Below are 27661 nucleotides of genomic sequence, written 5' to 3'. Positions count from 1 at the left end.
AGCTGGTAGATAGTTATCCCATATGTGACCCTGGCTACCTCTAAACACTGTTCTATTAACCACTACCCTCCAGTTTAACACCATTCAAATGCCTCTGGACACTATTTTAGTACACTTGAGGTCTCCTTAGCTGACAGATACTTCAGTCACTAAGTGAATAACACACAGTATTTGAAAATGACAATAGCTACTGATCTACCTTAAATATTATTCTTTACTCTTTACTACCTTAAATTTGTACTCTTACAAAAAAGAAGCTATTATATGTACCACTCAAAGGACTTCAGCAGTAAGTCCTAGATACTATCAATTAGAAATTTCAAATATCATAAATATGAGTGTTTGCTCATTAATTTATATTAAAATATATCCTCCCCTGGATTCATCTTAATATGGATATAGTCACACATGTAAGCACAAATACAGCTGGGTTGAGACAGCAACATTAATAGTCTAATAGTTTGATTTATAAATCAAACAAGGGCAAAGAAAAGTAAATATCTTTCTAAAACCACCATGGTTTTGCTCTCTTCTTTCCTTCCTGTTGGGAAGGCAGACAGGTGGCACCTAGGGCCAAGGACAGAAATGAGTCAGGAGGAAGAGTACTAAGTGTGGATGGGAAATTTGTTATTTCAGGATGGGTTGAGCAAATAAGAAGATATATGGAGAATAATGTGAGCCAAGTTTCTCAGTTAACAAAAGGAAATACAAGTATGGAAAGGAAATATGTATGTATGTGTGTGTGTATATACATATACATAAATTATGTATTATGTATATGCATACATATCTATGTATTGTCCTTAATTTATGAAGAGGTTACATTCCTATAAACCCGTTGTAAGTTGAAAATATTGTAAGTTGAAAAGGAATCTAATATACCTAACTGACCTACCATCATAGCTTAGCTTGGTCTATTTTAAATGTGTTCAAAACACGTGCATTAACCTACGGTTGGGCAAAACCATCTCATACAAAGCCTATTTTACAATAAAGTGCTGAATACCTCATGTAATTTATTGCATACTGTACTTTAAATGAAAAGCAGAGTGGTCGTATGGAGACACAACGGTTGTCAATGCATTGGTTGCTGACTCTTGTGATTGCTGGCTGACTGAGCTAAGGCTCCGCCTGCTGACGGGCATCACAAGAGAGGACAGTGCTGCATATCACTAGCCCCGGCAAAAACCAAATTCAAAAGTATGGTTTCTGCTCAGCGTGTATTTGCTTTCACTCCATTTTAAGTGGAGGACTATCTGTCTGTGTGTATATCTATCATAGATAGCTCACAGACACTGAGATAAATAATGATATAAGTATGTGTGTGTGTGTGTGTGTGTGTGTGTGTGTGTGTGTTTGCGTGTGTGTGTGTACCTACATATATTTTACCATTTAGGAAACCAGGGAGCAGTGAGATCTTGGTTTCTAAATATCACTCTCTACAAAAAGAAACCAGGACTCCTTAGTAAAAGCTGCAGCCAAGAGATAGGGAGAGTACAAGATGAGCCTGAACACCTGGAGCTGAAAAGAAATAAAGTTCTCAAAGAATAATGGGGCAGAAGCCAGCTTGAAGGGGATCCCAGTAGTGAAACCTGAGAAAATTTAAGCATTAAAATAGTCATATCAATGGGTTAGAATCCGCTTAATACAATGGGAATCCATTAATCCATACAATTTGAAGAGAGGGGAAGAGGGGGAGGGAGAAGGAAAAGGCAAAGGAGAAGGGGCATCTCTTAATAAAGAAACCCAAGGCAGAAATGTGGAAGGAATGATAGGATTAGAAGTCATTTGACCTCCACTCAACTAAAATATTAATTTATGGAAAAAAATCTCAATGGATGCTGAATCCTAGAGGTAAAGGAGATCCAGGAACAGAATTTTTACAAAGAGTCTCAAGATACCTTTCCACAAAAATACTCATTGAATACAAACGGGGAAAACTCTAGAGTGAAAAACCATGGCAAAATTATCTTAATCGAGGGATTAAATTTCACATCACCAAAATGGGAAGTATCAGTATTGTTGCTATCTGATAGAACGCGATGGGAAAAACACAGCATCACTTCTGTGGCATTCTGAATAAAAATATATAATACACATCTAGTGATGAGCAAATATGAGACAAGCCCAAATTAAGAAACAGTCTACAAATGCTTATTTTCACCACATCAGCGTCATGCAAGTCAAGCAAAGATCAAAGAACTGCTCCAGATTGAGGGAAAATAGGCAGAAATGCCAACTTGGTACAACAGTCACCCTGAATTGGTCAAAGGGTATCTCTGGGACAATCAGTGAAACTTGAAAAAGTCTCTGGCTGCCGTGAGTGAAGTATGTATGGGAGTTCTTTGTACTATTCTTGCAAATTTTCTGTAAGCTTAACATTTTTCCAAGAGCAAATAAAATATAGAAAGAAGAAACAGCAGTGGTTTGATTGGGCAATCTGGCAGCAAACCTCGTAAGCCAACTACAGAAGGTATTTGATGAAGCTTCTCCGCTGAGAGAATGCCAGCTCCTAGCACTATCCCACACAACAGGCCCTCTTCTAGTGGTGTCTCCATATTCCATCTTAAAAATACTGCTGTGCGAAGGAGTTTAAACTGCTACCCGATGCACATATATATCTCAAACCTAGCAAAAGACAAGCTCTCAAGGCCGGCATTCAATAAGCTGCACTTTGTACTGATGACCAATTATGCCCAGTTCACATAAAACCACAATTGCAGCATAATCTGTAATAGTAGCTGCAGGGCTTAGAAAAGCTTTTTCTGCATGATGGTTATCTGCTCTCCATTTCAATCTGGTATACTCACAGCTCCTCCTACTCAGTTTACTGGTTCAACAAATTAGCCAAACTTAAAACCATGTGCGTAAGCATTTTCAAAATTAATGTTTTGCATTCTTTACCTTTCAGAACGTAGTATATTCAAGTGTCAGTTTTTCTTGTCACTTCCTAGGCAAATCTGAACTCTCACAAAAACTGGCTACAACAAAAATGTCTCCTGAGAACCCATGATGCTGTTGTATAAGATACATTTTGTGAAGAAAAAAAAAACGAAACCTCTGCATTCAGACTTTACTGACCTAATTTTACAATTCAAGTGTGTATAGAGGGTCTCTTCCTATATTTAATTCATAGGTTTAAGATGCATGATGGTTTTCTTCTCTGTAATAACAGTGTCTTGCCTTATCTATGTGTTGGGTTCTTTCTGCGTGTGTGCGTGCGTGTGTGTGTGCACAAATGTGCATGCAAGTGCAAACGACCCCCACTCCTGATTCTACTCCCTTTGCCTTAAGATGTTTGCTTTATATCAAATGCACTGTTTTCCTGGTATTTACTACAAGTGGTCAGAAAATAAGGAAAAGAAGGTGGACCTTAAAATAGCAAGTTAAGAATCTGGTTAATAGCTCTTTTGAAAATTATTGGGGGCTGCTAAAAAGACTGAGGTTTGGGAAAAATGTACACGTCTCTCTTTTCTCTTTAATTGACTATTTACTTCACTATTTGACTTAATATGTCTTTACCATCATGAGGAATTATAGCTCTAAAGTGATGAATACACAAGCTATGTAAGAAAAATGACATGTGGGTAGAGGGGAGGCATTTTTTTAAAATAGAGCAAAGGTAGTAACTTTTGAACTCCAGGTGAGGAAAACAAGTTTGAAGAAGACAGCATAGAGTCAAACCAAGAAAGAATACCAAGAAAGAACAAGAAGAATGAAAAGCTTCTTTTCTGAACGACGCTCTTCTTTCCCTTTCCTTTCCTCCTGTAATTGGGACCTCTAATTCAAATCTTAACAAAGCTACCTCTGAAAAGTCAGGAAATTTCTCCCTCATATAGCCATTGAGCATTTTAACCTATGCTGTTGTCTTCCATTAACAATCTAACTTACACAGTGAAGACACAGCGATTTTCATAATCATGCTTCACACACTTGTGCTCTCTCTCTCTCTCGTACACATGCACACACACACACACACACACACACACACACACACACACACACGTGCGCACACACACAAGTCTAAGGGCCTGATATTCAATAATTTCTGTTACAGTTAGGCTCCAATCAACCTTCATTTTCCAGGAAATCTATTTTACTTGCTGACTGCCCTACACATCTGGTATTCATCCTGTTTATATGGTTCCTTCAGTCTTGCAATTTCTTCCTTGTCCCCCTCATTTCAGCATGCCTAAATCCCACTTATCTTTCAGAACCCAGTTCAAGTGCCACTTTCTCTGATTCCGACACCTAGCAGTAATTTTCCATGTTTTGAAGTCTCAATGTACCAAATCTGGTTCGCTGTTGGAGAGCTTTAGACATCTCGCTTCATTTTGTAGTGATCTTTGAATCAGTCTCTTGCCTACTATACTGTGGACAACAAAAAGAAAATGACATTTGGGATGTGTCATGTTTCACTCTATCCTCATGTTTTATACATAATAGATTTTAGTAGGGAGTTACTGGAAGAAGAACAAAATAAGTGAATGAATGTCCTGAAGAGAAAAAATTTCATTCTTTAAATATTTTAAAGCTGTTTATATTTCAGTTAAACCATCTAGCTCATTTATAGGAGGTAAGAGATTTCAGAAGTTTCTCTGTTTCATTATTCATTGCTGCTAATTATTCTATTCATCTATAGCAGGTGAGTCTAAACCATGTTGATGGTGTTTCATTCAACAATTTCACATGGTACCCATGGTAGGTAGGTTCTGTTCTGGGCATTACACTACTAAATAAAAAATATAAGAGCTGGTATCAATAGGCTTGTTATTTATAGCTGGAAGTGGCTGATTTTTTTTTTGAGAGAGGGAGCAAGTGAGCGAGGGGCAGAGAGGGAGAAAAAGAGAAGGGGGGCTCACCTGAAGCAGGGCTCTTGCTCATTGGGAGTGGGGCTCGAGCTCACCCCATGCAGGACTCGAACTCACAAACCGTGACCTGAGCCGAAGTCAGATGCTTAACCGAATGAGCCAACCAGGTGCCATGAAATAATACTTATTAATAAGTTATCAAAATAATAGCAGGGGTGCCTGGGTGGCTCAGTTGGTTAAGCATCCAACTCTTGTTTTTGGTCAGGTCATGATCTCAGTGTTCGTGAGATCGAGCCCCACATTGGGCTCTGTGCTGACAGCATGGAGCCTGCTTGGGATTGTCTCTCTCCCTCTCCCTCCCCCTCTCCCCTGCTTGAGCGCTCTCTCTCTCTCTCACTCTCTCTCAAAATAAATATTTAAAAATAATATCAGATAATAATAAACTTTATGAATAAAATATAAGAAGATGATGTCATAGAATTCTGGCAAAAGCCATACTGAATGTTTCTTTGGATTACATGGCTGGAGATAGCTTGTGTGAAGAGGCAGCATGTAAGCAGAGATCTGATGAGAAGTAGCCTGCTTTGCTCTGGAAGAGGATTGTCACAGGTAGAGAGATTATCTATGACAAAGGCACCAAAGCAGAATAGGTTAGTTTGTTGAGAAACAGAACGAAGGCAGGGGTTTAGTGCCCTACAGGAGAAATGGTATGAGTGTGGCCTGTGGGTTAGATAGAGGGTCAGATTATGTAGGGACTTGTAGGTCTTGGCAAGGTGTCTGGGTTTCATTGTTTTCAAGTGTAGTGAAAATCCAATATATTGTCTCATAAATTGGAATGACATATATAATGTACACTTTTAGGAGGCTAGAGCCCCTGCTGTGTGAAGAATGCTGTTGGAAAGGGCCAGAAGTGGAATCTGGAAGACTCACTGGAATCTAGGTAAGTACTGGTGGTGACATGACTTGGACCAGGAGATGGGGGTGGAAATGGAAAGAAATGCCTGGTTGAGGGTATGTTTTCGGGGGGAAGAGCCAATAGGACTAACTGCAAATAAGATGTGCAGGGAGAGAGTGATTGAAAATCAAGAGTAAAATATGGATTCTTTCCAAATTTTCTTCTGAATTTTCCACTCAATAATCCCACATCCCAAACCTCTACTCTCTTCTACATTATTTCTTGTATATACTTCCATAACAGCAATGATTTTTAATTTTTATTATATTTTATCATTATGTCCAATAGACTGAACTCCCTGAGGGCAAGGCAACGTCTTTTTTTAAATATATAGATGTATTTTATTGTCAAATTGGTTTCCATACAACACCCAGTGCTCATCCCAACAGGTGCCCTCCTCAATGCCCATCACGCAATTTCCCCTCTCCCCCACCCCCCATCAACCCTCAGTTTGTTCTCAATATTTAAGAGTTTCTTATGGTTTGACTCCTTCCCTCACTGGAACTCAAAGCCTTTTAAAAAAAATCTTTGTAGTTCTTAATACATAGTATTTGCAAAATGAATGATGAGTACATAAATGAAAACGTATTTGGTGTTTTCCCTTTACCTAAACAATGGCAACCTGTCATTCTACCTCTTATTATTTTTCGTTACATTTATTTATTTTTTGAGAGAGAGAGAGAAAGAGAGAGAGCAAGGGAGGGGCAGAGAGAGGGGAGACAGAAGATCTGAAGTGGGCTCTGTGCTGACAGCAGAGAGCCTGATGCAGGGCTTGAACTCACTCACCGTGAGATCATGACCTGAGCCAAAGTTGGAGGTTTAACCGACTGAACCACCCAGGCACCCATATTTCTCTTTTCTTTTCTTTTCTTTTCTTTTCTTTTCTCTTCCTTTCTTTTCTTTCTTTCTTTTTTATATATATATATATATAGAGAGAGAGAGAGAGAATGCACATGAGCGGTAGAGGGAGAGAGAGAATCTTAAGCAAAGTCCACACCCAGCACAAAGCCTGATGTGGGAATCGATGTCACAACCCTGAGATCATGACCTGAGCCAAAATTAGGAGTGGGATGCTTAACTGACTGAGCTACCCAGGCGCCTCATCATTCTACCAAATCTTAAATATCTCTGGTAGCCACCTTAATACAATGGCAGTCTATTCCATTCAAATAGGTTTAAATATTGGGAACTTTTTATTTTAAATTAAAACATTCTTTCTTAAAATTTTCCACTTTTGATTTCAGCTATATCCACTCATTAAATGGATAAAGATATACTAACTTAAAAACTACTTTTATCACACTATAGAGATAAATGAGTCACAAAAACTTAATTTAGAACATGCTTGCATTGTATAGGAAGTAGGACTAATATGAAATCCATTAACTTCCAGAACTCAACATTATATTTATAGAACTCTGACATTCAATTTGTAACAAAGAGTATTATGAAGCATATATTAGAGTTCCAGAAGTAATAATTAATAGCCTAGCATGACCTAGAATCAGGGTGAAGAAAGGAGAAAAACATCACTCTCAGCCATAAATCTTCCCATTTTATAGAAGTTATTAAATTATCTTTAAATATCAAAACTATATACATTATACACATACACACACACACACAACTTGAAAGCAATTTGGCATTTCCTATCATAAGTGGGTAAGAATTCTGCAATCTATGATAGACATTTTTCTGGCCAGAATCTTTCTAATAACTATTTCTTGCAGGAAGAACTAGTGAACAAAGAAGGAGATACTATAGGTCCAAGCACATTTGAGTTCAAAGGCAAACCCCTACCAGCCCTGTGACTTTAAATGGCAATTACTATTCTGATTTGAAATCTCTGATTCTTCATCTTTGTGAAATGGAGATAACATTTTTCCTCATTTGTTGATGATAAAGTTTAAATGCGAAAATGAACATAAATCTTGTGAAACACAGACTTGTACTAAGTACTCAAGAACATTATAAAATAGTCATTTATGCCTGTTATCAAATAATTGGCAATCCAGAAAAGTCTGTCAGGAATTTTGCAGGAAGAATTCTTACATGGGGTTGGAACAACAGAGTCAAAAGTAAATCAAGGGTTACCTAATCCAAACAACATGATTCTGTAATTTAAATATCTTTCACTGACAGTTAAAAAGCTTAAATATTGATTAATCTACCTTGAGGGGATTTACATTATCATTTACAAAATTATTCTGAATTTATAAGAGACTTCCAGCAACTGTTGCCTCATACGCAGACTATGACGTGAAATTTTCTAATCAGACGGTTTTATTTTCAACTACCTTATATTATTCATAATAATACCGCTAATTGGTGATGTTTATAAGCCATTTACTCTGAATCTGGATCTGTGCTAAAATCTTTACATGAGGTTGCCTTATTTCATCTTTAAAACACCCCGAGTGGACATTCTTACCCACCATACTTCACAGGACTGTACACTGAAATTTGGGGAAGACTGTTCACTATGTGGCGGGAACTATCCTAAGGCTTGTATAAATATCAACTTATTTCATTTTCAAAATAGCCTTAGGAGGCAGCTTCTCTTATTATCAGCCCCATTTTACAGATTAGGAAATCAAGGCTCGGAGTCTTTAAATCCATTACCCAATGTCACATGGCTAACAAAGGACATTGTCGAGATTTCAACCCAGCCAACTTGGCTCCTGGGGTCATCTACTCACCAACACAAGATGTTGTTTCTGAACAGTGGTAGAACAGGCAGAATTCACAGCCCATAGTCTTAGCTACTTGGCTGTATTACCTCAGTTTTATCATCTCCATTTTAAAAGGGGCAAACAGAAACTAAGAGGTAGGAGAATGTGGCAAGGTCACCCAACTGATCCATACTTAAACCCCCAGGCTGTGCTGCTTCCTCTTTTTAATAGTGAGAGTTGCATTTTTCAAATGGAAACCACCAAATTTGTGTCCACTGGACACTTTATGATAAACAAACAAAAAAAAACCCCAAAAAAGCCTGTTGCCACTTCTAAAAACATGCTTGCTAACCTGGCAGGCACAATCTTTCTGCTTAGATTTACGCTTTCCTGTGAAATTCATTTGTGGTGATTTGAGATGACTGATGCTTCTACAGAATACATTTGAGATGCACATGTGTGCTGAGTGTGACATACTTAACACTTGATAATTTTTCTCACATATGTGAAATGTGGATTATGATTTTGACATCTTCAATTCTCATTTGTCACACAGGGACTCTGGAGTTAGAGCTGAGTCCCATCTGATCCAAATACAAAGGTTTTAAATGAATTACTGCTCCTAAAGGCAGAAAGGCAGACTTGAAAAAGAAGCTGAGATATAGTAATTTTAAATTTGCTTCGCCGAGTATATAAAGCACCAGAAAAGCACTCAGGTTTTTCACTGAAGGAAAACAAACCCTCATAATTACTTTCTTTACATAAAAAACCCATACATTTAATAAATTTAATGCATTATTAAGCTATATAATATTGACCCTGACTTAATTATAGCAGGTACTGCCTCCTATTCAGAAAACGTCTTTCCTGTTATTGAACTGCCAACTTGCCAAAAGGGCTGACGTTATCCCTCCCTAAGCATCTCCTCGCAGAAAAGACCATGAACAAAAATGGAGGCAAAGCAGTGACTGCCATATTTCTAATTGATTAAGACAATCCACACAATAGGCAAAACATGCCATTTTTATAACTGTATAGAATAAATATTTTAAGATATAGCACATGTTGGCATATTTTAATACACATAAGTACAATGCAAGAACAAATTAATAAAGGACAAATATAATAATTATATAGGTCATTATGTGTGCCTAGAAACTAGCGCTTAGCCAGAGAAAAGTAATATAAATTGTATGCTGGAAAACCAATACCTTATAAACAATATTCAACAAACACTTACAATGTTCCAGAATATATAGCAAACATAGGAATTTTCCCTATTACTCTTCTCCGCGCTTTAAGGTAGATACTATTATTCCTATTTGAGGGTTGAAGAAAATGAGACGAAAAGTCGTAAAGTCACAAAGCTGGTGCGGGCCAGAGCAGGACATTAAAGCACGTGTGTCTGACTCTAGAGTCTGCCCCTTTAGGCATTTGGGTGTACTTGCTCCCAAGGGTGAAAAGAAAACTATCTGTAAACGTTATAAAACTGAGAATTGTTTTAAAAGACCGATAATAAAAATGGTAATAGACACAGGGAAAAGTCATAGCATCTGAGGTTCATTTCACCTTTGAGAACAAGTAAGTTAACTTCCTAAAGCCTCAAGTTCTTGAAAAGAGGAGACAAGAGGGCAGAAGAAGGGAAGAGGAAGCGGAATAGGACTAGAGAATACGGGTTACGTTTTTCTTAAAAGATGAAATTCGAGGCCTTTATCTTCAGGATGAAACATTGTTCCAAAATGACCACCGCAAAACACAATGCTAGTAACCGTGCTTCTTACACTGTGAGCATGAAGGCCTGCAGGAGATGACAGCTGTGGACCAACAGGGGCCACCTTACCTGTAAATGAATGGAGCCACCGTGGCAGTGTTGGGGTGGCTGTGTTGCTGCTGCTGAGGCAGGTGGACGGCACCGTTCCCCGCAGTCTGCCCACTGCCTTGTGCCCCTAGCACGGCACAGGAACCGGCATGAGAAGCTTGGCCGGCTTCCCTTCCTTCCAAAGGAGCAGGACAATTGGATGTGCTTGCTTTTTCAGTGGTAACGGGCTTAGGTAAGGACTGGGAAGGGCTTCCCTTGGTAGTCCTGAATTTTTCTGACTCTTTGCTCACTGCACTGCCAGATGAAATGGTTTGCTTTGCTGTTGGCACCTTCGAGCCCGGTTTGGGAATGCCGCTGGAAGAGGGGATTAAGCTTTCTTTCTTGGCTGCTGTCGTCTTGCTACCCTTTGGGATCAAGCTTGCGATTTTAGAGGTCTTTTTTGGAGCCGTCTCTGTCACCTGATCCTTCTCGTCCTTGACTGGTTTTTCAGTGCAAACTTTATTTTTGTCCCTGTTCTTTTCCTCTTTTTCCTTTGGCTGTAGCAAAGACTTTTTATTGCTGAGGTTTTTGCTTCCAGCTTTTGGAGGAGCTAATTTAGGTGACACTTTGGGGCTGCTGTTGGTTGAGCCACCGCTATTCAGACCACTGCTAAAACCTTCCATTTCACCAGATTCAGAAAAGCCATCGTCATCCTTCCCACCATCACTGGGTCCTGAACTGGGAGACTGTGGGGGCCGTAAAGCAGTCCGGGCATTGACCAGCTTGAATTTTTCAAGCATGGATTTCTGTCCCGAGGGAGCTGTTTTGACCCCTTCTGACCCAGGCGGCTTCAGTCTGTCTGCAGAGGGTGTGGGAGAGGTGGCTGGGCTTGGCTGCTTCACGGTCAGCATGGTGGAGGTGGCGCTGTGCTTGACATTCATGGACTTGCTGCGCCAGGGTTTGCTGGCACTTGGGGAAGGGATGGCGGAGGCAGGCGGCTGCCCAGCAGTGCCAGGGGGCTGTGTGTTTCCATTTACACCTGAAGATGGTTGAGGTCCTTTGGAGGAATCTGGACGTGAAGAAAAAAATGATCAAGAAAAGGCTGATGACTTTTGATCGTTTATTTCACACCACAGAGTACTGCTAACGACAGACACAGGAAAGGATCTCTCCTGTAAGCAGAAAAGAGACATGCTATGGGGCATCGATCACTCTTGTGCTATGGTTGTCTTTGTACCACGCATCACAGATTCAGGATCTGAGAGCCACTGGCTTTAGAAAACAATTATTTTCCCTTCTAAAATTTTTCTAACCCAAAGGAACTTCGCTAGTCATACACATCCAAAGAGAAAACACTATCCTTTCCTTAAGCAGTTCTTTGTATTTCTCCCAATTATTGCCGTAGTTCATAGCAGTAAATTGATATTCTACATAGTTTTATAAAATACGTTGTATGATAAGTGTTGAGAAATCACTTTAACCTACAGGAGACTAGCTTTTTGTCAGCTGATTAAATGTGCTTATGAATCATGATTTAGCTCTCAGTATTGTTTGTTTTAATCTGAATTTAAAAAAAAGCATGAAATCTATCCTTATATGGGTCAGATAATGTACTGTTACATATATAGACACACACATTATATATAACATATATAAATATACATCATATGTAACATAAAATATATGTTATATATTACATATATTACATATCACACATATTACATATAATTTTATATATACTTAGATATATTACATATAATATATTACATAAAACATGTTATATATGCAACATAAATTACATATATACTATATAACAACCCCATAAGGTATGTATTGATATTATTCCTGTTTCACAAATAAAAAACTCGTAACTTGTTCAAAGTCACTCATCCTGGATGTGAACACAATTCAGAGCTGGTGCCCTTAACTAACATACCTCCTGAAGTGATGTGAACAAACTCTAAAGACTACTAAAAAATCAAGCTATTTGGGGGGGGGGGCTATGAAAAAAAAGTACTTTATAATGCATGTGTTTACTCACTTTACTTACTTTCCACTCAGAAATCCCATTATGATATGAACTGTTATATGACTGTTTTAACACTGATTAATGCCTGATAAAAAGTCTCATTTTTAAGGATGAAAACTAAATCAAAAAAGAGATTTTATAACAGGGCATAGAATAGAAAGAACTGAGCTTGGAGTTTAAAGACCTCAGTATAAATGTATTTAACATTGAGGAACAGTATAATTCTGGTCAAGTCATTTACTCTAAATTTCATCTACCATAAATGCCTCCTTCTTTCATCTTTTTTTTTTTTGAGACATGAAATGATCAATGATTAAATTAGATATTTATGTAACAGAGGCATCATTTAGCACTGTTAACACACTAGACATTGACAAATAAATGCAGAGCTGTTTTTGATGAAATGTCCAAAGGAAATATTTTATAAATAATATCCTTTTCCTAATATTCAAGAATTAGAGCCCATTCAATTTCATCAAATATTTACAACTATAAAACTACAATACTTTTATTTTAAATGTGTTCTTCAAAATGCAGGGAAAATAATATGTAATCAAGCCCATTTGTACCAAAAACTACTTTTAACCATTTTTCAGAAAAGGAAACTAATATAAAAAAGAGAAAATAAAGAAATTAGAGACACAAAAATAGGTTAAATTATTAGTTAAGTATTTGTGTGAGTTAAGCTTTTTAAAAATAAGTGTGCCTAAAATGATGTAATAGATTTGTGAAATTTATATTAACAAGAATGGACAAATGCATTTTATAGTTAATATTCACTTTTTATTCCAAATTTTCATTTAAATTAAAGTTAACATACAGTGTAATATTAGTTTCAGATGTAAGATGTAGAGATTCATCACTTATACAAAACACCCACTGCTCATCACAAGTGCCCTCTTTAATATTTCTTTTAAAAATTGGTATACCAACATTAATTCTAACTCTCATTACCTTTCTACATTTCCATATTTCAACTGGCAAAAGTTACTGTAAGATTGTACATGTATACTTTATGTTAAAATGTAAGAGTCTACTGGAAAGTCAAAATGCTTACATGGCATATTTAAATTGTACAGCCTATGATGATAAATTGATGTTTTTCAATATTCAGGTAATATCTGTAATTGTGTCCATTTCTAGAATATCTGTAGAAATCCATTAGGTTTGTATATAAACACTAAGGTATTCTGAAAAACAGTAGGAGTATCGACTAATTCAGGACAAACAAATCTAACAAGCTTCAAAATAACCAGTCTCAAATACATTCACTCTCTGTTAATGGATTTCAATCTTTTACTTCAATCTCTTTTAAGTACAGGTAGTTCCAAATTTATTTCGCTTACATGTTAAGATCCCTTTCAGAGACTGACAACATGTCACCAAAATTTGAATCTACATGCAGGTAGAAATGCCTACCAAATATTTCTTCAGAATAATTTCTATTTAGTGGTCAGGTCTCAACTTTGACCTCACTTCCTCTGGAAACAAAACAAAACAAAACAAAACACAAAAACATTATCCCCACCCCCATTTCTGATCATCCTAGCATCAAGTCTGGGTCGGGTGGCTCCTTTACATTTTTCCATAGCGTATTATTTCCTCCCTTATGACCATTATTACTCGAGTGTAATTGCCTGTTTCCTATACTGCACTTTGCGTTCCATTAAAGCAAAGACCAAGTCTGTTATTATGCATAGAATGTCTAACACCCTAAGTGTTTCCCATAGAGGTTCTCAAACTTTAATGGGCACAGAAGTTATCCGGGGATCCTATTGAGCACACAACACATTGTGATTCTGCAGATCTGCTACGGGCCCTGAGATTCTGCATTTCTAATAAGCTCCAGATGCTCCTGCTGCCGCTGCTGCTGCGTCACAAACCATGTTTCAAGTAACAAAGGTTGAACAGACTCGGAAATCCTGGCAGTTGCTGACATCAGTTTTCAAGAATTTTTCTTATGCCAGTACCCAATTTGGTTGAATTTGTCACATGGTCCATAGATGTGCAGTATTAATATTCTTTGCCTTCTGAACTTTCAGAGTTCGGCCAGTTCGATATTTGTGGGATGCTTGGCAATGTGTGGCTAGGGATATGGCAAACAAAAGAAGCCCGTCAGGTTCTCCTGACGGTCATACATATAGTGTGTATCCTCTTTGTATTTGCAACTCGATTAAGAAGTCGGGAGACTCCTGTCCCTGCGTGTCTGGGAGCTTTGGTGGGAATGAGAAGAAAAGGTAGGAAAGAATCCACCAGGATGTTTAAGTGCTCTGCCATTAGCTAGATAGACTGCTATAGCAGTTCAAGTACAGAAGAGGAATTTCAACATCACCACTCTCAAAAATGAGACAGGAGGGACTCCAAATTATGACATCCACATCCAAACCATGGCCACCATCACAGCAACAGCTGTAAAACTGTTCTCAGATGAGTACACACATATAAGACACTTCTCTAAGCTCCACTCTAAATCTGTCCCCAGCCTCTCTCTATAGAGCAGCAGTGAGGTGCTTTGGGTCTCATTAAGAGGGCAAATCATAGGTTGCTGTGCATCAGGAAGGCACTGGAATAATAAGAGTCTCCCCGGACTCCTCACAATAAAGGTTGCACAACAGCAGCCACTGAAATGGGAGGGTCTGTAGCTCCGACAGCGCCACGAATTCTAGTCTCTGTGCAATTTCCATGTTCAATATTAAATAGCCTGGTCTCACGGATATATTTCTGAGTGTTGATAACTCAGCTTCTGACTATGAACGGGTTGTTATCTGGGTATGAGGAAAGGAACAGCTACCCAATGCACATTTTTAAGGGCATTCTTGCAATGGATCTGTCTTGAATCTGCAGGACCTATGTCTACAGCTCTGGCTTCTTGTCTCTAACCTCTAAAGAGACATTTTCTCCCACTTACTCTCCTTTCTCTCCTCCCCTTCCTCCGCCTCCACCTCCACGATCATCAACCCCACTACAACCAAATAATATTATTTATCAACTGCTTACTTTTTCCAAGTACTCTGATACTTGCTATCACGTTTAAAGCTCTTAATATGTAGGATCTCACTTACACCCATAATAACCTGTAATATACTTATGATTTCTCTTGTTATAAATGGGAAAACTGAAACTTAAAAAGAGAAAGTAACTTGTTCCAATTCACACATATAGTAAAGCTCAGAAAAGAGAGAGGCAAAATTAGAGCTCAGGTTTTTCTGACTCCAAATTTTGGAGGCTCTTCACTCTCTCTTTCTTTTCCCATATGTTCACTGCACGCCTAGAAATTCTGCTGGTGTGGCTCTCTAGAAAGCCACGTTTGCCACAATAGTGAAGCTAATTGGGTATCTCCTTGAAGCATGGTGTCTTTCTTTCTCAAGAAGCAGAATACAAATGGGGAGAACAGTATAGGAGACACTCTCTACTTGGTACATTATATACTAACTCCTTGGGCACTCTACTTGAACCACCCGGCTGAGTTGACATAAGAATAGTATTTAATCCATGCTCAGAAAACACGTACATTGACAGAGTTAATTTTTAGTCATCTCATCTTAAAAAAAATAACATTGATGACCTGGAAAAAAGTGCCAATCTAGTTCTAAAATTAATACATGTTGATAAATGTGGCAGTCACAGAGGCATATGGCTAAGTTTAGATAAGACATTTCTCTGTGGAACTTCAGCTAGCTTTAGAGTTCAGCCCCATGTTGCCTGCTGTTACCCTGAGAGAGGTGACAGGGACGGTCCTCAACCTATTTACCTCTTCTTCCTCCCTGAAGAGTATGTTGCTTAGATGGAAGCAAACTGGCTTTCAACTTACAAAGTAACACCAAAATAACCAAAATGATGACAATAGCACCATTCGTTGGAAAGTATTCGCTGAGTAGCAGACATTGTACTCCTTGATACACAGGATCCCTGCTAAATACTGGGCAACGTTAACATCACAGGTCATTGGGAAAGGAAGAAAATGATTTATCGATGTGACCCTGGCAATTAATTAATTTAGACTCGCATTTCACAATAACATATCAAACCACATTTGAACATTTTAAAAAGTAAAAAGAAAAAATGCAGAATTCAAATCCAAATATGTCTTGTTACCAACTGGCCCCTTATTCACCTCACCACACTATCTTCCATAAACAATTGCCTGTGCCATGCACAGGCAATCATCAATGCAATTGATGCATTGATTGCACAGGCAATGCAATCATCAACTTTATGATGACTTAACAGAAACATGGAATGGTATTACCGGAACCCTAGAGGTGCTATCCATTCTGCACATGCTCATATCGTACCACTTGCAATGTTACAGTGCCACTTTGTGGAGCATTGTGAAATGTAGGGAAACTTCTATTCGCCAGCCACTTTTTTTTAAGTATGCAATTTATGTGCTGGCATGAATAACACGTGTACACCTCAATATGGGAGCACTTATACATAAGGAAAAAACATATATTCTCAAGTCTATTGATTCACATCATCTAATACACATACTGAATTATGTTACCTCATGAAAAATCCCTGAGATTAACCTGCAATTTTCATTTAACATTATATTTTAGGCTTCTATAAGTATCAAGGAAATAAAGCAAAAAGTCATGGTGGAACACATAAATAAATCACTAGTAAAGCAATGTAATAAGTAAAAGATAATTGCATTATCTTGAAAAGAAAATACAACAGTTTAGTTCTTTAATGCTATAGTAATTCAGAGCATTTAAAAAAAGAAAGGAAAAAGTACTTAAGAACCAGATAGTTATGTTTTAGCAGTCAACATTCCATGACTGATGCAACATTCACATTAAGCTTTACAAAAGCTCATTACTTTTCAAAAGTTCATTTCCAATGCTGCCAAATTCTCTGTATCAGTCCTTTTAAATCTATGTTGAGTGTAAATGAAAGTGAACACGTCCACACCAGAAGACACTTCATTAGGATCCAGGAGAACAGAAAGGACATCTCCTTAGTAGATACACAGGTACAACGTAAGAATCACTTGGGAGAAACAATGAAAAGATGGCAAAATGCCCTCTGGCACTGTGGCATGTTTCTTAGCAACACAGCAAAACAATTCTCTGCTAACAAACTGTCAAGCAGTAATTGTTTACAGATCATATTTCAGAAACTGAATTCCAAATGAAGCTAGGGATATTTATGTTCCTAATAATATTAAACTGTGTCACCTTTTGCAGATTCAATACCCAGATTTTATACAACAAGAATGATTTCTTAAGATAGTTTGCTTCAGGCATATAGAGTGTGTATCTAAATGAACCAGGGCATCATCTTCACAAGATCACAAGACGGGTATTTAATTTTTTTTACAGCATAAATCTGTGTGTAGTGTATGGGCAAAGTGATAAATGCTGGGGTCGGAATGTATTATTCGATGTCCGTATCTGAATGGCAGGTCGCCAAGAGAAGAAATTTGGACTCTCGGAAGAAATGCTTCTCTACAAACAGAGCTATCTTCATTTTCCCACTTGTTCTGAAAAATGTGTTCCCACTTTCAATTTCAACAGAGGGTGACATGGCATTGCCCCCAGCTGTGACAACGTTTCTCTCCTGCCTTCTCTGCAAGCAAGCATCTATGGCCATGCTCACGGACATTTAATTCATTTGCTAAAATGGTGAAATGAGCACCCTCTTTTTTGAATTGTTTTATTATTAAAATTATGTTAGATATATCTTTGGAAGTTGGTGACTCTCTACTGATTTCCTTTCATTAGATAAGTCACACAGTTTGCAAGTAAGTTAGTTTTACAGTGCCATACATGTGAAAAGCTGTGCTTTCACAGTATGTTTTTTTAATAGAGAAATGAACCTGTTTTCACTGTCAATAAATCTTTATTATCTATTACAAATTCTAGAGATTCTTCAAGTGTTCATGTAACTCATCACCCAAGACTTATTAAAGAAAGTAGAAAGTATACTTCTTCTTAGAAGCATTTCAGGAAGCATGTTGTGGATAATGTGGATAATACCTCAAGTAAAATGTATTCATTTATTAAACTTAAATATTACAACTTAATAAGTAAGAAAGGAAGAACAAATAATTAGAATACTCAAGTTAGTATTTTCTGAATTCTGTCCTTATAATACTATAACCTATGAAAAATCTTATTTAATGTTCCCCTTACTTGATCATATTTAGGATATGTATGTAAACTAGTCTGTGATAGAGATAAGCTTGTCAGCAGAAGGAATCTTACATTTTATATAAATTACACTATCACTATAAATATCCATGACAAAAGGGTAAATAAAACATTCTTACCCCAAAAATATACCACTCTAATAGTCTGAAGAGTAAAGTACAAATGGTTTCATTTGTGATGTTTGTTATTGTTTTGTTTGCTCTTATAACTTAAGATAATATTTTAGAAATATAAAATAGAATGACAATGATTAATTTTGAAACACCGAGGGGTGCTTGGCTGGCTCAGTTGGTAGCGTGCATGATTTCTGATCTCAGTGTTGTGAGTTTGAGTCCCACCTTGGGCGTGATTACTTGAAATAGACAAATGAATGAATGAATGAATGAATGAATAAATGACTAAATAAATAAATAAGTAAAATCTTTTAATAGAAAGAAACATTGATATTGGATGTATTCATTAAGTGGTAACTCCGTGTTAATAGAAAATACTATGTAGCAATCATATGCAATTTATGTTTCAGTCATTTTTGACAGTTTTCAGGCATCTAATGCCTATATTGGGCATATTATAAATATTTGTGAAGGTGTGATCACACACCTTAATGCTTTAGAACTTTTAGTTAATTGGAATCAAAAGTAATGAAAACTCTGATATTTTGCTGCAGTTATGGATCTGAGGAAATCTGCTTTACGTTGTCAAAAACTTCATAATGTATGTCATCTGTCTCCACCTTGTGGTGGTTGTAAATATTGCTACATCCTAATTTTGCATTACTTCCTAGACATATGTAAGAGAGGTTGGTTGAATGGCTAAGGAAAAATAGAAATGCTTGTCTACTTTTAGATTTTTACTTTTAGACACTAGAAATACAGAAAATAATTTCACATGACAGAAAACTTCAGATACACCATGATATCAAAAGGTTAGCTCATCCAAAGCATTTCTAAATTTCTTTGCCAATGTTATTAGTCATTTCTTGCAAAAATTTCAGATAATTATATAATCTCATAGTTAAATTGGATATATGAAGAGTTCATTCAACATATCTCTATGTCTAAACAAACTTTCCCTTAGAATTTCATAGCACATTCAGGCTCTGTATGACACTTTCTAGGAAAGTCACAAAACAAAGAAAATTGTTGTCTCCCTTTTCCTCAGGAAAAGTGTAAATTTTCAGTAATATTTCTCAGGTTCCTGAATCAGAAGCTTTCTTCTATACTTTAAAGAAATTCCTAACTTACAATTATACATTATTTTCTTCCTTTGTTCCATTTGATACAAGAACAGAGGGCATTGCAGGGATCCAGGGACATTGCTTTGCCTTCGGGGATTTATGGTCTGTTTTAATTTTTTGTCTGTTTGTCTGTTTGTTTTTAAATATTTGTTTGTTTATTTTGAAAGAGAGCAGGGGGGGGGAGACATGCATGAGCAGGGAAGGGGGAGCGAGAGGGAGGGAGAGTGAGAATCCCAAGCAAGCTACTTGCTGTCAGGGCAGAATCCCCACTTGGGGCTCCATATCACAAATCATGAGACCATGACCTGAACTGAAATCAAGAGTCAGAAACTTACAGACTGAGCCACCCAGGAGCCTCTGTTCCAATTTTGTTCTAATGGCTGGGAAATCTTCACAAAAAATGTCCAATTGACAGATTATCTGTCAGTTCATGTCTAAGTTAGAGAAAGCTGTCTAATCAGATACTCTTATGAAACAATTTGGTATGATCTAATCTGAGCGATAAAGTTCCTATCCGGCTGAGTTTGCCTGCTATTCTATTAACTCAGCATATTTTCCACTTATGGACTTCATGTTTTGCTGCATGGAAAGCTAAATACTGTAAAGAGAAGTTAAAATTGTATTGGTTTGTAAAAACTACCACAAAATCCACCCAAAGGCCTTAGTCCCTCACACAGTCACACTGCCTATAACAGTAGAGTTTCTTGATTCCCTCACGGTTTTGATATACATTGAACGTGCTCCATGCTCCACAGTGCAATGTATCAAGCCAGCACCTAGTTAAATGCACACTGCACAATACAGAGAATTGTGTATCATCTAGTGAGGATATAATTTGTCTTTAACACAGACTTCCACTATACCTCCTTTCTTCCTGATGATTTTGTGCTTTGATATTTCCATTCTGCGCTCTTCAAGAAAATAAAACAAACATGGATAATTTGTCTCTTTAGGGAAAACTAAGGTCACATTATTTCTGTGATAGATTAAATATCTATCCTAATTACGCCTCAATTTCTGATGCCCAAAAGACTTACGGCATTTATGTTAACTGAAGCTAAATATTCAAATAAGTTTAATATAAATTTATCAATTTATGATAATTGTTCATAAAACATGAGAAGGCAAAAGAGGAGGAAATATTTTTGGGAGAAAGATTTGAGACTTGGGTATACAATTAACCACTTTAAATTGTTTGTAATGTGTCATTTATTTTTGAGGGAGAGAAAGGGACAGAGTATGAGCAGGGGAGGGACAGAGAGAGAGGGAGACACAGAACCTGAAGCAGGCTCCAGGCTCTGAGCTGTCAGCCCAGAGCCCGACGCAGGGCTCAAACCCACTTGAACTGCGAGATCATGACCTGAGCCAAAGTCGGATGCTTAACTGACTGCACCACCCAGGCACCCCTACAATTAAACACTTTAGAATGTATGAGTCTACTTCCTTAAAATGTTCTTTAGAATGAAAAGCCCTGAAGAAAGCTAGAATTCAGGAGGGGGCAGTTTGAAAACATGAAACTGTGCTGGTAAGAACTCCATTCCAAAAGCCATTAACACTGCTCAAATATTGGACTTAGTATGTAATTTACAAGGCTAATACCTTAGCCTTATGCCATAATGATGTAACAGGCAAACACTTACCTTTTTCATTTCCATTTGCATAATTTGGAGGCTTGTTTTTGTCAATGCTGTTAAAGCTCTGACTTCTCCTATTTAAATTAGAGGCTCCCTGGGCTTTACTGCTGCTGCCTGCAGCTGGCACCCTAGAGGGACCTGGAAGCCTGAAATAGTATAAGAAAAATTACATCATTATTGTATATTGCAAAAAGATAGGGGTAGGAGGTTCTGAGCAGGGAAGCCTTAATGGGAAAGGCACAATATAGGATGTTCTAAAATCTATTTAGCAGAAAATTGGTGGCTTAAGTGATAAGTAGCTAAACACAAGGATTAAGAATCTTCAGAAAATCTTGTCTCACTTTTCAATAAATCTGCCCTCAAATGATATTAACCATGTAGAACAATTAGAAATAATGTAACCTTTAACTTAAAAAGTCATTCTTACCATACCCCTAATAATAATAATAATAATAATAATAATAATAAAACTTTGACTTAAAAGTACTATAACAATTACATGAAAAGCAAGGGAAATAACACAAATTTATTATGTTCTCAGGGTATTAATCACCTATGTGCAGTTATTACTGAGTTGTTCTTTTCAATGTATGGGGCATTTGTTTTTATCCTACATAGCTGTAGCCTAAGTCAACTTGATAATAACAAGAAAAATAAAGGTACTGAAAAAACTGCTAACAGCAAATGCTTATAGTATATCTAAGGTAGTAAACTACTCTTACTAAAACACGGTGCAGAGACAAGGTCATGAATTAATTTATATTTCATTGGTCTGCCTCAAAATTTTTTTTTCTGTAACTGTTTTACCAAAAATAAGTACCAAGACTCTACTGGTTATCTTGCAAGTGTGGCCAACTGATCACAGAGGTGATATAACAAGAAAGGATGAAGGTCTCAGAACAAGAAAATCTCTATGAGCAGAATGATAATGTAAAATACGCCTACAGTGACAGTAACTTTAGCTATTCTTTGTGTATGGAAGACAGACCACAAGGAAATACAGACAGACTGTCTTAAAATTAGGGTAAGTTTCACATTAGGTGTGATTTAGACTTATTTTACATGGACTAACACTAAATACCAATGTGGGTAATTTATTTCACTGCTAAAGTAGTTTCCACAATAAAATTTCAAGTATCAATTATTTCATGAGTTGTGCCTAAAACATACAATCACTATATTTTATTTTATACTATTAACATATTGTATGTATAATAAACAATCTGTATCAATTAAAACTAGTCATTAGGAACCAATGTTGGCGTCCTAGGTCATATTTAAAAACATGATCTTAAAGGATGTCAGCATCTTTGCCGGCATTGCTGCCATCGTGTGAATGTCACTGTGTACTTCTCTGACATTTTCTATTTTAAAAGAAAAAAATCCAGAACTTGAAAATGAAGCACTGAAATTTTTACTGTTCTCTCATACTATATTTTTAAAATGAAAGTATAAAATAAAAATAACTGTTATATTGATGCACAATATATCACGATTTCAAGATAAGTTGTTACTATATTCGTATTTTAACTCACCTTTATAATTGATACATTATCTCCATAGATTATTAGGAAATCAAACTCTTAAATACTATAGGTACCTTTAAAAAATAGCAACAGGTATTGAAACATGGAATGAACATCAGGAAAACTCTAGTACCAGCTTAAAAACAGAAGTTCTGCTTTCTTGGAATACTTGGTAATTTCAAAATGTTGATTGCATTTTGGAGTTTAAATACATATGGCTAATAAATAGCTTCTTCAGCTGTTTTGCCAATTAGAAATTGCCTCACACATGAGATTGAAACCTTTTCGATGATTCCAGCATTAACTTTTGCTCAAATGGATCCACAGGGTATGTAAGGACACCACAATTAACTACAGACACCAAGAATTTTGAGTACCAGTGACTGCACTCTGCAGAAAGAACTCAATTAATTAATTTGGCCAAATGTCCCAATCATAATAAATCTGATAACTACTCCTGCAGACACAGCTACAGACTTAGAAAGTTCATTCCAAACTCACATGTATAAACACATTTTGTCACAAAACTTGCCCTGCTTGCAATGAAACTTGACCTGTTTCTAGAAAGCAATTAAAATACATTTTAATCTTTACCGTGACCCATGAAGCCAAATGATCTTCAGTTCTCAGAAGAACAAATTAAAACAAATTAAAAAATCCATTTGCTCTTCTCATTACCCTAATGTGACAGGCAGCCAGAGCTCCAGATCATTCATCAAAGTAATAAAAAGAGAAATAAGAATGAAGCCAAAAAAAGACAAGAGAGAGAGATACTCTATTAAATCAAAGTACTAAAGTATATTTTATATGCATGAGCCTTAGAAGTGGTAATAAAAAATGCTTATTGTACATGGCAGGTCACTGTTCTTTGCACATCTGAATTCATATCATTTTTCTTACTTTTAATTAAATACCCTTTATATTTTTCTCTCCAGAATTGTTTAAATTACTATGGAAATGAACATAACTTAGAAAACCAGGGCAAGAGGAAAAGAACATACCTCAAGTCAAGGCATCAGAAGCAGTCCTTGTGGTCAAACAGTGCAAAGTATGTATGATACATTATCAGAGCAGTGATTAGGAAGCCACCCCTGAGATACTCCTCCAGTGAGAGAGGTGGCACATATAATCACATAATAATCAGGGGTGCAAAACACATTTGCTGTGGCTCCACTCAGCTGCACCATTGTGCCTTTGGTAACTTAACAGTTTTAAAAATACATCACTTTCAGCATCAGTTATAAAGCAGTATTTTCCATAATGCAGTCATTTACTATAACATACTGTCTTTAAAATATGTATGTCATAAAGAAGCAACAATTTAAACTATTATAGATAAAAGAACAGTCCAGGTTAACCTGGTGACCTGGTGCTAACCTACCCACAAATACCTGCCAATATTCCTCAATTCTGCTTCAAAACATGCAGTAATTAGTGCATGCCCATTTCAAAAAGCAATCACATTCTTGTGTGACTTCCAGATTCTGTAACCTGGAAAAAATGGGGCCTTCAAAGTCATGTTTTCCTTGACTTTCTCTAAGCCTAGAAGCTAGACTTCAGCCTAGTTATAACACTATATGTAACAAAACCAAAACAGAAGAAGCCAAAACCCATTTAATGATCTAACACAGACATGCTCATCCCTGAGAATGTGTATGCAAATCCAGTTGGAGGAATTCATCCCTCTAAACTTTTCATCCAGAAGTATGTGATTTATGAAAAAAATTTAGAATGATAGGACAAAATATCACTGGGAAGTTACTTTATTATCACTAACAAGCAATAAATTAGAGATATTAACTGACCTAGTAGGCTTTTTTTGACTGGTTGCAATTCCACTGTGATTAGATTGAGTTGCATATCTGGCTGCCAGACTGTATGAGGAGAAACAGAGAAATTGAATTAAAGAGATTCTTTGAACATGGAAAGAAAGCACAAAATTACAAGAAAACTAGGAGTTAATGAAATGCAATTGGAACATGTATAAGCATGTATAAAGAATAAATTAATTAGAAAATTATGATAATGCAACACATATACCATGAACTTTGATTAATGAACACACTATGAAATAACGCCATGCACCCCTTGTCACGGTATCATCAATGACGTTAAAATTATGGCTGTGTGATATCGTTCATATTATCTTAAGTAGTAGTTCATTGCACAAAAAATTCAATGTTTGTAAATGACTATGAAAACTTCAGGAAAGCTAAAGTCTGACTTTACATGGTACAAAGATCTCCTTTTCAAAAAGGTTAAAATGAACAGAAAACATGTAAGAGTCATTATTTTCTTTAACAAGTTCTTCTAATTTGATGCTTTAACCAAAATGCTATCTTGAAAACCAAATGACTAAAACATCTGGTGTCTGACAAATGTAATGTATTGTATCTTGAATGTACCTAGAATGTTTTAAGGAAGTGAACAATACAAGATGTTTCTCTAAAGAGAGAGCTATGCAAAAGTCAAATGGATTAAACTAGAGTTAAATTCTACAAAAACAAACTCGACAACTGTTAATGACAACTTCTGGGCATTCTTGAACTATAATTCTTAATATTTTTTTTAAATCAAAATCTTCACTCTAAGACACAAAAGAAAGCATTATTTAAACCGAGCTCTAAAGAGCAGTGAATACTTTGCAAACAAAATGAAATTTTGCACTTGAAGTTAAGCTAATTTTGGAATTACCTGAATGTTCCGAAAATTAGTGTTTTGCGGGCTATGGTCAGACCCAACTAGACCTAAGACATGTTCAGATACCCTGTAACGGTCATGCGTTGATGCCTGAGTGGAGAATCACTTTTCAGGTGAACTGTGAGGACCGTACATGATGTGCATGTAGTTTCCAAAGTCTCCAAGGAAACAGGAACAACATGGGGGTGTTAGAATCGGGGTAAAAGGGTCAAAAGAGCCCTGATGCAGTTCATCCAGTTGCTTTGCTGCCAAGCAACAGGGATTTTAGTCAAGGAAAGGATTTCTTACGGTGTTGACATGCTTCCTAAGTTAATTCTCCCTCCACTAGGGAGCAAGAAGACCTTTTAGACACTGCCTGGGTAGAAAAGAATAAAATCCGCATAGCTAAGGAGCTTTTCATAGCACTTATTTTTCACATTTGACATATGAATTATTATTATTTGCACATAATAACATCTGCATTCTAACTCCCCTGGACACTGAGACAACTGGCCCCAACTGCTGAAACTACCCCGGGTGACAATGACATCAGAGAATAATTTAAAAATAAAAACCAAAGTGTGTGAATGAAATGAGATATTAATTTAAAATCTAAATTTAAAATAAAAGCACCCAAAGTGAAGGACCATTTTTTTTGAACTTCTCAGTCTACTTTGTGAATCTAAGAGAAAGAGACCTACCTCAAGGTTCACTACTATATCCTATCCTGTACTCCCCAAAATTGAACACACATATGAGCTGGAGAAGTGACAATGAAACAATAAATCCTCCTTAAGGGAACCGAAGACACCTCATAGGGGTTTCTTCCATGATTTTAAAGAAGTACAATAATTTCTAGAAGGGAAGTGGGTAGGGGGAGAAAAATCTAGAGAGGTCAACTGACTTGCTAAAATCAGTTTGGTTTTTATGGCCCATGTGTTTTCTAATTCATGATGAGATAATAATATTCTATGTTTGCCTAGATTTTTGCACCAAACCCTCATATTTTAATCCTTTGACCCTTGGCTTCTGTTCTGCTTCCCTTGCACTTGTGAAACTGTTATGTGAAGAACACGGAGTTTTCTTCAGTTCTCACCATACTCTAACATCTTTGTATTTGGCCATATTGCTCACTCTGCCTTTTGGAGTCTTTCTCTTTTATAGAGTGTAGCACCAGTGAGCTCACTTGATTTGCCCACCATCATTATTATCCATTTTCTCTTTCCTTCACTGGGTCCTTTTCCTTTATCAAGGTCATAAAGGCATGATTTTTCATATGCCCTCTCTCCTCACACACTTGTATGCATTCTTTCACTTAGCAATTCATTTCTTAGCTAAGATTTTAAATAAAATCTATTATAAAATAGAATTAATGTGTGCATTGCACCCCCAGCCCTCAACAATAACTGAGTAAAAGATGCCTGTTTCCATGATCTTCAATTAAACACCATTAAACACCATTTTCCTTCTTTTATCCCCCCAGGTCTCAATCAGATCCCTCCTCTAATTTCTTGATTTCTATTCACAAGATCATCATTTTCTTTAGGCCAATGGGCTTGAAACCTCAACCGTTGACTCTTCTCTTTTTCTTTGTAATTATTGCAGATATGCATTCAATAGGCTGCCACGCTGATTCAGCCTCTATAAGTCCATTTGCATGTATGTTCTCTTTCAATTTCCTTGTTTACTGCACTAACTCAAACCCCCAGTACTTCCCACAATGCCTTCGGCTCCTTATTTTCTCCACGGTGCTTGTAATACCATATCCCAAGTTTCAGATGTACAAACAGTCTAGTAATAGAACAGGTGAGGAGGTACAGCTAATGCAATTTATTGGTAAAACAAACACAAGGGACATGTAGACACAGCTCTGAGGCAAGATGCAGTAGATAAATACAGTCAGAACATCATTAAAATAGGAATTTTTAAAACATCTGGATTGAAGAGTATGTATTTTTTTCCCGGAAAGATTGTTCAATGAGACTTCTTCTAACTAGTGGATGATAAAAATATCAGCAACAGAAGCACAAAAGAAATATTTTGAGACTCATTGTGGGTTCCATTGAAAGAAGTATCTGCTCATCTAGCCGATAAAGTGAAATATCAAGGGAATGCTTTTTATTTCCCTAACATGGAAGACAAGAGGAAGAAACTAGAGGCGG

General features: G+C 36.8%; 1 protein-coding gene across 3 annotated transcripts in view; it reads right to left on the bottom strand.

The window, feature by feature from the left end:
• NAV3 (neuron navigator 3) overlaps window positions 1-27661 on the bottom strand; it is a 591913-nt gene that overhangs the window by 183781 nt on the left and 380471 nt on the right. For all 3 annotated transcript variants that reach the window (XM_047867359.1, XM_047867357.1, XM_047867358.1), the window contains exons 6-8: window positions 24626-24694; window positions 21301-21440; window positions 10279-11305 (exon numbers count right to left, since the gene is read on the bottom strand). In XM_047867359.1, coding sequence (XP_047723315.1) covers window positions 10279-11305; window positions 21301-21440; window positions 24626-24694 — 1236 coding nt within the window. The remainder of the gene's footprint in view (window positions 1-10278; window positions 11306-21300; window positions 21441-24625; window positions 24695-27661) is intronic.

This window comes from Prionailurus viverrinus, chromosome B4 (assembly GCF_022837055.1).
Source record: "Prionailurus viverrinus isolate Anna chromosome B4, UM_Priviv_1.0, whole genome shotgun sequence".
Taxonomy (NCBI): domain Eukaryota; kingdom Metazoa; phylum Chordata; class Mammalia; order Carnivora; family Felidae; genus Prionailurus; species Prionailurus viverrinus.
This window is presented reverse-complemented; position numbering and strand designations above follow the sequence as displayed.